This window comes from Pogoniulus pusillus, chromosome Z (genome assembly GCF_015220805.1).
Source record: "Pogoniulus pusillus isolate bPogPus1 chromosome Z, bPogPus1.pri, whole genome shotgun sequence".
Classification (NCBI taxonomy): Eukaryota; Metazoa; Chordata; class Aves; order Piciformes; family Lybiidae; genus Pogoniulus; species Pogoniulus pusillus.
The window spans coordinates 62,416,375-62,429,921 of record NC_087309.1 but is presented as its reverse complement, the minus strand read 5'-3'; the positions used below and the strand labels follow the sequence as shown (position 1 = coordinate 62,429,921).

The 13,547-nt window shown below is 36.6% G+C and overlaps 1 protein-coding gene across 6 annotated transcripts in view; it reads left to right on the top strand.

Moving 5' to 3' along the window:
- Window positions 1-13,547, top strand: part of NFIB (nuclear factor I B) — a 203,642-nt gene that overhangs the window by 2,352 nt on the left and 187,743 nt on the right. For 5 of the 6 annotated variants that reach the window (XM_064140621.1, XM_064140619.1, XM_064140618.1 and 2 more), the window contains exon 2: window positions 4,334-4,865. In XM_064140621.1, the coding sequence (XP_063996691.1) occupies window positions 4,334-4,865 (532 nt within the window). Of the gene's footprint in view, window positions 1-3,874; window positions 3,962-4,333; window positions 4,866-13,547 lie in introns of those variants that run through there. The other variant, XM_064140620.1, reaches the window with a different exon arrangement.

Genomic DNA, 13,547 nt, shown 5'->3' with positions numbered 1-13,547 from the left:
CACTATCACTTCAATTACAGTGGGTAGTTTATTTTGGTGTTTCCTGCTGTAAGGGCCATTAAAAAAAAAAAATCCCCTCTCCTTGTAAGTTTGCTTTTAGGACTCACAGATATAGTAGATTCACTCTTTCTTTACAGATTTGTCTTAAAGCACTGCACTCAGGTGTAGATAAAAACATAACATTGTACTTTTACAGACGTAAGTACAAGAAAGCAGTTCCTAGCTTTTGTGTCTTGATAGCTTCTCCGTGATATATTACAATCTTACTCTGTGTTGTGCAGAGACAGCTCCCATTTGCTAGTACATACCTGAAACACAGATGCAGCAAATTGATTTTTAACTTCTATACCTGTTTGGAATCATAAAGGCATTATACAAATAATCTTTTCTCTCCATAAATTAAAAATTAAGATTACACTGGCAGCGAGATATTAAACTTTGTATTACTTACTTATTTAAAACAAAAGATTGAGTAGCCTTATTTAGAGTTGCTGTGAGTTAAAGTAGAGCTGTCAAGATTGTTTAGTTGTTTTTTTTTTTTCCTCTGTCTCTAGTGCTCTAGCAATGCACATTGACTTGTGCTAGTGTGTGCTCAGAATAAAGTATTTTAGTAAAAGTTATAAGCACAGAACACCTGTTTGGACCAAGCTCCTTTGAAAAAGCAATACTTCAGTTTGTGCCGAGACAGTGCTGAATCACCTTCTAGAAACAAGTTTAAATTCCAAGGTTGGCTCTTTAGACAACCTTGTCAATTCAAATGTGACCCATTGCTCTGTCAGTAAAACTTTGGTGGGGGTAGATTAATTTCCAGGAAGAATGAAGACTTAACGAATGCAGTTCATATATTTTTTTTTTTTGAGAGGGGCTTTTGTCTCCTTCCCATATGCCTCTTTCCCCTTGTTTTGGAATGACTGTAAACTGCATTTATCTCACTTACTGCAGCATGATAGGTTGCAGTTACCACATGCCTTTAAGTGCTTGGTCTCTTGTGATATTTTTGCTGTGGTTTATTTTTATGTTATGGTGGTCCAGGAAGCTTAGACTATGTTGCCATTTTCTTTTCCTCCTAGAGTATGTTTTGTTAGGCACAGATAAAATCCATGCAGGGAAACCGAGCACATGTGGTTTTCTTTATAAAATCTCTAGACTTCTGCCAGGTGTATTTGTTGCACTATCCTGAGTTGAAACTTGCATGAATTGATACAACATTTATAAAAGCAGGAGATAGGAGAAGGATGCTGCATTTCCCCTTTACTTTTTCCAAAAAGAAAACCTGGCCTATCATAATTAGGTGGCTTTACAAGCTGCATAGATATTATATAGTACCTTCCATTTAAATTTAAATTGCCAGTGTACAGTGGTTCACCTGAGCCATTTGATATGACAAGAGCAACTGTGGCACATTTGTAAGTGCCACATAAAAAAATTCAATATTGCCTGTTGAATATTAAGAGAGGGGAAAATCAAATTCTGTAGATGGCTTTTTAGAAGGTTTGGTGGAAAAACATGTGTGATTAATTGCAAATCTCCATTTAAGATCATTTTTATGGGCACTTCTTGTCAAGTAATGTTTCATTTGAAGGGACTCCAGATGCACAATGAATCAAAGATACCTGGTAATATTGCTTTAGAACAGGATGTTCTTTACTGTGTTTCTCCTTCACACTTTTTTCATATATATTTATATCTTTAGGACTTACTGATACTATGAAAGAAAAGTCTGAGTACAATTTTTAAAAGGTGTTGGGTTTTTTTCTTTCTTCTGCCCCCCCCTCCCCCCCCACTTTCAAAAAGGAAATCTTCAACCAGATTGGAATTTAAAAAGTGGGATTTCCATCTATAAAATTTTCATAAATGCAAAATGCTACAGATTAATATTGGCAATTTCAAAATAGTTCCTTGTGCTCTTCTTGCAAGTGAAAACTAGTACCACAGAATAGTTCTGGTTTTAAGTTACAAATTTTGAAGTTGTTGAATCATTGTGGTGAAACCTAAATTTCTTCTGAAGCTCTTCAGCCCCCTCTCTTCAGCCTGCCTATTTACCTTAGCTGTTAACATTTTCAAAATCTGCAGTAAATGTGTTTTATTCAGTTGAAAATTAATTGTAAGGACTTAACACAATGTAGTTTGGTGCATATGTTAAATCATTATTTTTTCATATTTTATTGGAACACTTCAATTAAGATGAAGAAAATAAATTTTCTTTAGTAGTTATAATTAAGAGGAAAATAAGTGTGGCATCAGAAAACATATGAAGATAGGGAAGTCTTATCACGGGCTGTGGTTACTTAGAGCGGTATTGCCTTCCCACACAAAGAACAGATTGTGGTTTAACTCTTTCCATGGCCTAGTTTTATGCACCAGTACAGTATCAGAATTGTTCAATTCGTTGCTGGAAACTACTAATCAGTTTAATTCTTTCTTTTGTCTCTTTTTGTTAAGCACAATACTATAATGCGCTCATTTCTGTCTTGAGTTATCTTCCTGTATTGTTACTCTTTTATTTGATTGTTTGCTTATTTATTTATTTATTTTTATGTGAAGGTAACATGGTTTAAAGTAAGCTGCTCACAACTTTTCAGTTATTTTCTGTTTGATTTGATAATGGCTAGTGAAAAGAGATAGCTAGATCTAGTGGGCTTTCTCTATCCTTCAATGGATTTTGACATTTGTTCAAAATTTGAAGATTTAAATACTAAAACCATTTCCTGAAGCATCTACGGTAGCAGTCTGTACTCTGTATAATTGAGACCGTTAATTATACTTTCATCATTTTTACCTAATGGAGTTAATGAGCCTATTGATTAAACATAATTCATTCCTTGTCTAGCAACATAGCTAAAATATTAGTTTGTTAATTGTATTCTTGAATGTAATTGTATAAAAAAGGTTCAGTTTTAGTCTGATTGCAGCATGCCACAGTATGGGGCACAATCTTTGTGGTAGTTAAACCTAAATATGCCTGTACGCAGGAAGAAAGATACCTCCCCTAAGGTCTCCCTTCCAAACCAAAATGCATTAACGTTTGGCAAGCAGATTGTGCTGTTTTAAATAGCGGATCTGCTGATAGAAGAAAGGCATTAGTTTCCAGGAAAGGCCTATTTAGATATTAATATGGATGCATAGGATGATACTTCAAGCAGACAAAATGAATTCATTAATTGCTATAGGATGTACTTGTCAATGACAACTAAGCATTACCTCCTTAATGCAATCCATATCAATGCTAGGCAGAACTTACAGGTGAAGCCAGATGACAGAAAGGGATATTTTGGAACTGTAAATAAATTGCATGCACAAAAGCAACGTTTGACTAGCAGTGCACTCATAATGCCATTCTGCCACAGCATGCAGAAACAGAAAGAATGCAAAGTTTGTGCCAAGTTGCCATTTTTCATTGTACACCTCAGACTGATTTTTAAGGAGTTGGGTATAATTGCCACACTCATGTGTTCAGTTAACAAATTAACTGACTCTGTGGGGCTTCAGAACCTACAGTGGTGCTGCAGGAAGAACATAAATGTAATTTTTCTTCTCAACTTATTAAAACTTTAATTTTACAGAGTTCGGGGGTGGTGGGAGAGAAGCCCGAAGAGCTGAAAGTGCAGAAGCTCCTGTTCGTGATTTATATACAACATGCTGTGTCTTTTGCCCATTTTCCCTTCCTCTATACTGGTTTCTCTAGTTACCACCATTGGAATGGTGCTGTTTCGGTGCAGGAATGTTGGATGTTTGATAAGAAAATGGATCAGGTTTAATGGCGCATGCTCTTTGTGCCACCAGCAGTCTCTTGCTGAGAGCATGCTCCAAAAGCGGGAACTGTGTGGCATTACACTGAGCATGTATATGCTTTGTGTTTCTGTGCCACCGAGGAGAGAAATGAACTGTGGCATTTGCCTCAGCCTTCTGAACGTTTCTGCTCAGATTTTGTAAAACCGAATAGTGTCCTCTTTGTGCAATGGTACTTCTCTTGATGTTAGCCATTCACTGAGATATTTGAATGTCAGAAACAAAACACCTTGCTAGCATCTCTTTTAAATGGGATGGAGTGATGGGAGGCATACAAAATAAAATTTTCACGTAGTTCTTTGTAAGAGTGAAATGTGGGGAAAGTGCAGTTCTCTGTGTATGCTTTGTCTGCTGTCTGGCAGTGGTAGTAGTTGCATAAAAAGTGTTGTGCAGAAATTTGTGTAAATTTTAAGTGTTTGTTCTCTTCGTCTTGGATTTCACTTTAAGATTTTCAGAACATTTCTTGGTCCTGCTTTAATTATGAGAACTTACTGATTTTGAGTTTTCATCTCTTTCGTTTTTCTCCCTTTACTTCTTTCCACAGGATGAATTTCACCCATTTATTGAGGCACTTCTTCCACATGTCCGTGCAATTGCCTATACTTGGTTCAACCTTCAGGCTCGAAAACGCAAGTACTTTAAAAAACATGAGAAACGAATGTCAAAGGATGAGGAAAGAGCAGTCAAGGATGAGCTACTTAGCGAAAAGCCTGAAATTAAACAGAAGTGGGCATCTAGGCTTCTGGCCAAGCTGCGCAAAGATATTCGCCAAGAGTTCCGAGAGGATTTTGTGCTCACGGTGACTGGGAAGAAGCACCCATGCTGTGTATTGTCCAATCCTGACCAGAAGGGTAAGATTAGGAGAATCGACTGCCTGAGACAGGCTGACAAAGTCTGGCGTCTGGATCTAGTCATGGTGATCCTGTTCAAAGGCATCCCTTTGGAAAGTACGGATGGAGAGCGGCTCATGAAATCCCCACATTGCACAAATCCAGCACTTTGCGTCCAACCACATCACATAACAGTATCAGTCAAGGAACTTGACTTGTTTTTGGCATACTACGTGCAGGAGCAAGGTAGGAAGCAGATTGTTGTGTTTCTATGTTAGCATGTCAGACTCTGATTATAAGTAGCCCTGTTTCCCCTGTGGGCTGGCTTCCAGTGAAACGTTATTCTGTGGTCTATAGACAAAATGTGGGTGCATACCCATATGTAAATTAGAGTGCATACACAGATACTTACATACACACATATTCCTAGAGACTTGTGTAAATGACGAGTGTGTTTGACATGTACCTTGTTCATTTTCAAGACAAAGTAGGTCATACCAAGGTATTGTGTTTAGTACTTCACTTCCACTGAAGTTACCTTTATCCAAGTGTGTGTGTCAAAAATATTACCAATATATTGTGTATTTGTTTAAGTCATGACTTCAGAAAATATGCGTCTTGTTTTTCAAGTTGGATTGTTGTGGGTTTGTTTTGTTTAGTTTGGTTTAGTTTTCTTTGTTTCCACTTTTCTTTAAGCTCTGTTATGGTTGGTAACAGATACAGCTATATGCAAGTACACAGTCACGATAGATACTATGAATATTTGTTATTGTTGTAGTTACAAATAATCAAGAACTCATCCCTAAACTGATAAACCTACTATCATTTTGAAGAACAATTGTAGACTCCCTCACATATATAAAATGAAACATGACAAAACTTTAGCACAGAAGTACTGCTTTGTAAATACTATATGTAGCCAGAATTAAAGTGTGCAGTAGTTGGTGTTGTATCTGTGGCTTACATCATTAGCTCATCTTACCTACCTTTGTTTAAAAACAAAAATCGAAGTTGTAATTTTTTTTGAGAATTTTACCTGAAAAGTGCATTTTTATAACCACACTTGAATACTTAATTTCATTTGGCCCAACACTAAAATGTGGAAAATACCAGGAATACTACGGAAAAGCTCTTTAAACTTAGTTTTATAGAATGAAAATAGAAACAGGGCATCTGACAGCCATGTATTGGGCAAAAACCCTGCTGTATCATATTTTGTATTCAGATACCAATCTACTCATAGGCAGGTTCCCCAACATTGCAAATGCCTGTAAGTAGGTAAGTTTTTTTCCTCTGATACTAAGCCTTCTGGAATGCTTTTTGTCTGTAAGGGGGTCATTGTGGTTCTTTCCAGTGATTATACCGTCTTTGTATTGCAAACTGATCAGCAATAATAAAGCATTTGGGTTTTAGCTGTGGATCTTAACAAGGGAAAGTTTGACTGGCTGCAGATGGTGGGCTATTTTGTAACTTGGCCTGGTAGCAAGGCAGAAATGGCCTGCAGAAGGGCAGATGGCTGTTACCTGATGCCCAATACATAAATGTGAGATTTAACTGAAAACCAAATGGAGTGGATTTTGTTAGTAGCAAAAATGTAAAAATTTCACATCTTCGTTTGGCAGGTACTCACTGTTTAAAAGAACAGATACACAACCTTTCTGTATTCAGAGAATTTATCTCTTAGTATTTAGTTATGCAACTGGAACACTATGTGAGCATGTGTGAATAAACAGCGCTCAAATTTTATTTTTATGGCAAATTGTGAGGGTTGATTGATTTTGGTTTTGTGTTGTTGTTTTTTTTTTTTCCCTGCTTGTATTTTTCTTTCCACAGTAGTAGATAACATTTACCTATTTTGCACTGACTTTCAGTAGCTGGAGAGTCTGGTAAATCTGACCCCTAATAACACAGGAAGAAAGATTTCTTTGATAGCATTAAACAAAACAGCTTAAGTACAAATAGTTTGTACTTAAGCTCTTTTTGTGAAGGAAAAGTCAAATGATATTTTGAATGCATAGATTGCAAGACATAGTTTACTGATTCGTTGTGGTGGTTTTACCTGTTCCTAAAAGTAAAAACTTTAAAGGATGCAAAACAGTTTAAGAAGTTGAAGAAGCTAGAGTTGAGTACTCAGAGTACCCTTAGACACTTTCAGCTTTTAAGTTGTTGGAAGCCAGTTGTTGGAAGCCAGTGACTGAAAGTGGGAGAGGAAATTGCAGAGTGTATCAGATTTTACTGATTTCAATGGACCGAGAATATGAGTTTATTTAAGAACTTGTCTGATCGAAAATGAGTAATATAATCATGCTGTAACGTTGCAAGTTTCAAAGTTATACAATGATACTTTGAGAATATACTGGAAGCTGGCTAATTTCTATGTACCAAGTCACCCTTAGTAGACTCCTGTCTTGCTGCTTCACAGTAAATTTCCCGTTCTGTTGTCTCTTCTTGAAGAAGACATATTAAGTTGTCTTTGTATCATTTCTCCATTATGTCAGATTTTGATTCTCTATGCAGGCATATGAATTGTGGCACTTTGTAGTGCACTTAAGAGCACCAGGATTTGCAAAAGATAAGCAGGAAGTAAACCAAAATTCTGCATCACACACATACTGTTTAGCATTTTATTTCTCCTTCAGGATATATAAACCTGCCTACTAGTATCATTTATAAAGTAAGTGAAGACATAGAAATGATTACATTCCCAAACAAAATATGAGGAAGCAATTAGCAAATTAAGCGAATAAAGAGGCCAAGAAGTTTTATTTTTTTGTTGTTGTTTTAAAAAACAAGATTAAAGGAAAAAAAAGAGAAGGATAGTTCCAGTGCCAGTGATGGTTGCCAGTGGTACCAGGATTGGCATCAGACCTTCTTTGTTTAGCCTAGAATGCCTGTGATTTGTTGGTTGGCATCCGCATTGCAGTGCAGGGTAATGTTACAATATATTGACAAATTCCAGATCTAGAAGTGTCAATAATCCTTTCAGTTCTTAATAAAAAGAGCTTCTGCTTTCATGCTTGACTTGAAAGAAGAAATAAGGACTGACCTGTGAAGTACTTTCATTGACTAACTTCACCTAGTTCTAGTTTTCACTTATCTTCCTCAGAATTCGACATCTTCCAATTCCTCTCCTCTCCTCCTCCCTCCCCCTCCCCCCAATTCTCTTCCTATTATCTTCTTCTGCTTTAGGATCTTAGGATCTATTGGGAAAAAAAAAAAGGAAAAAAAGAAGTAAAAATTGTCACTTGACATAGGTTGCAATGCTGCTCCTTTGACTAAAATGGAGGAAGAAAATGGGAAATACATACTGTGATCAATGTTTAAGATCGGAATGATTTCTTATTCATAACACACTAATATGGGGCTCCGCTTGTGTGTGTCAGAGCTACCCTCATACCCCCCGCCCCCCCTCCCCCTGGCCTGAGTTTTTAAAATGCCCAAACCTTGAAAATAGTGTGAATGTTGTTTCTGTTGACACAAATGTTTTGTTTTGATTTTTTGTCTGTCAGGCATCAGAAAGTCCCTCTCATTTGGTACACGTTTCAGTCCATAAAATCATTTGATGGTATTTGATTCAGTGCGGTGCTTATGCCGTGTCCCTGTTGCTACAAGAACCGCCATTTTGTTTGTCGAGTGCCAGAAGAGGGGAAAAAAAAGGCAGACAATGTGCTTGATGCCAATAATGGTTGCCAGTGGCACCGAGGTTGGCATCAGATCCTCTTTGTCTAGTTACTGAATGCCTTTGATTCGTTGGTTGGCATCCGCATTGCAGTGGGCACATTAGAAAGTTTTTGACAATCAGTGAATGAAAGCTGCTGTACTTGTTTGCTGCAACAGAACTCAGATAATATAAATCTCTTCTCATAGATGCTTTATGTACTCTTACAAAGGCTAATAAAAAAAGTACATTGCTGTTTTTTTGCAAAACATAAAATATCTACAGCAATGTACCTCTTCTGCAGAATTCTTAATCCCTGAATCACCTTTGCTGTTTTTTTATGGTGTAAGTAAAATACAAGCCTGATGTTAGGTGTTTCAGTACATACTGAATGAAGCATAGTAGACCTTCAGAGAAACATTGGTAATTTAAAGGTCTGAAGCAATGGTACCTGTAAATGGCAAACACTTAACATTTTTTTAAATGCATGTACCTCTCAAGAGCCTATTTCTTAAATCAGTCATGTTACTGTTTACACTCTCCTTTGTCCTTATGTGAGTGATATAATTGGAGGAGCCTGCATCTCCATCTGCTAATAAACTCTGAAGATGAGGGTGGAGACGATCTTCTAAACGATCCAAGGAGGACAGAAAATAGATGCAGATGTCTTTAGTGCTGTACTGTTTAGGCACTTTTGTTTTTTTAACTTCTTACACCGTCAAGATGCTGCTGCAGTTCCAACTGCATGACTTTGCTAGCAGGAAATCAGGAAGAAAAGTAAATAATTTCTGTTGGAAGTTTCCTAGATGGTTAGCATTAAATATTGCTTTCTGATTAACTGCTATTATTAATGAGAAGGACTAGCAGCTCTACCCAAAGGGCTGCACAGAAGAAAGCCTGGCTTACATGAGTCCCTGAACTGCCAGGTCTTGTCCTTGGGTGGGTAGGTAAAAAAAAAAACAGCAAAAAAAAAAACAGAAGGGAAGAGACCAGAAAAGAGGGGGAAAGTGAGGGTGCACCAGGCTTGTACAGCCATGGTAGGAGGGTATGTCTTGTGTGGCGCTCTCCTTGCTGGCAGGTTGGCAGGTGGGGGGCTGCCACATGTCAGTGACTTAGGCCAGGGGTCCTGTTTTTGGTAGTATGCTTTATGCTGTTATGAAGCACATTTTCAGATAACCTCAGCTGAGTGTCACATCTGCACTGACTCTAAATTGTTTTTACTGCACCTGAACTCTGGCAAACTGCTAATCCCCAGCTGGACAGGGATGACACTGTTTTCCTTAAGAAAGTACTGGCAACACGTATGCACTGTTTTTGGAAAAAACCCTCATATTCTCCTTCCAAAAGAAATTGTAGTTCTTTTTCAAAAGTTACGTATCCAAATTGCAGGAGTGAGTGGTTGAACTTGATTTGTCAATGGCTTGATGCTTCTATTAAGCTAATTGAGCTTTGAGAATTTGTTTGTACAGGGAGCTTCAATTTTAAAATAGCTTCATATAGTAATTTTCATCTTAAATGTCAGATCTCATTTATTAAGTATAGAAAACTGCTGATACGGTAGTGTAATAATACTGTTTGTATTTGTAAATGATAATTGAAATTATTTTGGTTAGTTTGATGTAACTCCAAGAAATTCTACTTAAAATCTCCATCAGAATTATATCTGAAATAGTCTCCTTTCTGTGTGAGTCATATAGTGGTCATATGTCTTAAATGTCACACCACCCAGAAGGATTTTGGATGAAGGTTTGCATTTCTTGTGTGCACTGATGCTTCCACTTACAATTAATAATAATAAAAAAGGCTTAGAAGCCTTTATCAGTCAATCAATTGAATTGCTGATTGTTCTTTCTTCCATTAATTATGATGATTTGCCTTCATCTGAATTCTTCACCTGAGAACATACACTGGAACATTTTACCTATTTTGCTGAAGGATGTGTTAAGCTACATGGTGATTTGTTGGAGTTCACGCAGCAAGTTTTAAGTCATGCTGGGAGCAACAGGAAATAGAGGTTATTACTGCCTATGCTTGTAGGCATCTAGGTGCTGTAGGAGCTTGCTACTTAAAAATGCGTGTGGAATGGCATGTTCATCCCTTGCCCTAAATCTCAAATTTGAATTAGAAAGACAATGCAGAAAGAGAACTGTGACCTCATATTTTGTCTGCTCTCATACGAGATGATTTTTTTTTGTAGCTTAAGAATAGGAACTAGTAAACCTTTAAAAAAGATTATATTACTTTGAGCAATTCCAGTCTATTCATACATGTGTGAAAATGTAGTAACCAAAAAAACTAGTGTCAACTGACAAAAATACTGTATTGATTTATTTTCCAGCTTTATAATGTAAAATTTTGGATGACTGCTTTGAGTGGCTTCATTGTGCTGAAAATTACAGTGGGAAAAACATTTGTCAGTGGGAGATGGAGATTAATATATTGCATATATGGGAATAACAATCATTTTCAATTGGTGATTATAGACCTTTTGTTTATGAAAATATAGGATATGAAAATATTTTTGGAGGTTACCTATCAATTTTTATTTTTCAGAACTTGTGTGTATGGACTAACAGTAAATGCAAAGAATTAAAAATACATTTATTTTTCTCTTGAATTTTAGTTTCCCTCAGGATAGGGATACAGGTCATCTGACAGGTTCATGTTGAAGGATTGGGAATTTTCCATGCTTAATTTTCCACTTGCAGTCAAGAATTACATAGGTATCAGTTTAAGGAAGGAGTTTTCAGCTTCTGGGTTTTTTTTTTTTTTGAACTTGATACACCAAGGGAAATAATTTTCATAGTGTTAAATTACATCAATTATGTTTAAGACAGAAGGGGCTTATAGTTAAATAAATTCTGTGCAACAAGTTGAACATTTAGAGGTCAGTGTTAATTTATGAATGACATTTAGGTTGACAGCAAGAAGCCATAAAGAAAATAATGGAAAACAGAAGATTCATGGTAGGTTCAGACAGAAGAACAATGCTGGGAATGACAACAACAAAAAGAAAAAAAAATAGCTTTAAAACTATCAATAAGGCCACTAATTTGTAAAGGAAGGTGGTTCAAATGACAAAATAGATTTCTGATTTGAATTTCATAATTTTCAGATATATTGAATATATTGAAACTGAAGACTTCATTAAAATAATTAAATATTAAATGCCATTACAGGATGGATTTTCAAGTTAATTGCACGAGATTGCTGTCAAGTCTGCTTTTTCTGTCTTTCCCTTCTTCCTTGCTTTTCCTCATTCTCTTCCCTGTTGCTAGGAGTGTAATGTAGGAATCTCAAGGACTGGTGGCCCTCTGGAGCTCAGGTCCTTGGAGCAGCATTCCACAATGCCAAGCACAGTAACTCAAGGGGCTTCCTAAAGCCTAGCATTCCAGTCTCAACTACAAGATGGTATGTTGCTTTGCTGTAATCACTTGGGTTAAGACGATCTCAAAATCAAGTTAAATGTCTAAGTTAATGTTGCTTCTTTCATTGTGGAGAAGAAATTCCTTATCTGGAGACACTTCCCAGATGCCACACGGATATATCAGGAAGAAAGAAGGTCTTTGTGATCAGCCAGTTTGGCTGAGATGTGTCAAACACGGTGTCATTTATTATAGAGAGGTTTCACAATTTTGCTCTGTCACCTTTTCTTTATTTTGTTGTTATTGTTCTTCTTGTTGCTGTGGTGGAGCTTGTGGAAGGAGTTGCAAAAAACCTGTCTGAGAGAAGTGAAGTTGAGGTGGAAGAGGTTTGAAAAGCTTAGAAGCTAGTAGAGGAGAGGTAGATCTTACATTGTTAGCTTTGTTCAACCGAAAAGACATTTAATTTGGGTGTGTGTATTATACTGCTTGGGAGCAGTGAGTTTTATGTGAAGCTAGAAACATTCTTCTAGCACAGCTGTTAATCTTTCCCCCCCCTACATTTTTATTTATAAAATGATGACTTTCTTACACTTTCCTCCCACCAAATTCTCCTTGAAGAGAGGTTCATTTTCTGACATATATTGTGCGTTAAAACATTTTAAATAAATATTTCTTTAGCCTTTTCTTAGGAACCTTGTTATTGACATGCAACTTTTTTTTCTAGCATTTTCCACAGCTGGTGGGAGTTGAGCACTACAGACCTTGGGCGCTTCAGTTGTTTGTGAGGGATTCTGTCTGAGGAAGAGCTGATAGTCTGCATGTGCTTATCCATAATGGTGTTCCGGACATTTTTAGCCAGGCTGTGGACCAGACCTTTTGCCTACATGCCCTGTAAATCCATTGCACTATATCCCTCTTGTCCCCATGTCCCTTCTAAAGTCAAAAAGGTGATTTAAAGTTGTAGTGAGATCAGAGGAGTCATTTTAACATTGTTTTCCTCATAACTACTTATGGTGTTTGGGACTGTTTAAACAACTCCTGTAGTCTATTAAATAGAACTTAAATAAGGAGAAGTTATCATGATGTGACACTGTACCAAAGCTTAGCTGAAGCCCATGAAACCATTAAGTTCTCTTTTTTTCTTAGGGAAACCTTACACTTTTTAGCAGTAACTAACCTACCTACCTCTGCCTACCTCCAAAGCAGAAAGGAGACCTTTACATTTTCTAGTGTTATTCCATAAAGACACCTTCACTAAAGATATCTCTGTCAGTGGAGTAGGCTTATAATAATTTCTCCCCGAAAAAATACACAGAATTTGAACAGAGTGGTTCTCCCCTCCTTATTTTTTATTAGAAAGTGAACAGGAAATCCAAATGCAAAAATTAACAGGCAATGAACTGTGTTTGAGAAACTCATCAGGTCTGCCAAGAAATTAGGAAACCCATGTTTTTTCCCTAAGTTTTGTTTGCTTTTTTGTTTTGTTTTGTTTTGTTTTGTTTTGTTTTCACACAAGCACTGTGGACAAGTATATTCGAGAATTGTTTCACAGCTGAAACTGTTAAACATTTAGCTCTTGAATATGCTGTTTATATACTTCTCTTCCCAGTCTTTATATTAACCTGAATTAGTCTACATTCTTTGATAAAGGATGAGTTTAAACAAGTGAAAAATAAATATGAACTCTTTGTCTTAAATCTAGCATTGCATTTTAATTATTAGTCAGTTGTCTTGCCATATCATTCATAAGCAAAGGATGTATATATTTTCCTTTTAAATAGAACCAAAGAAATGTGCACACATTAGAATCCAACATTTACAAACTCCTTGTCTTCAGAACTTAAATACAATGGAAGCATTGTCTGAGTATATATTTTTGCTTGTGAATTTTGTTTTTTTTTTTCT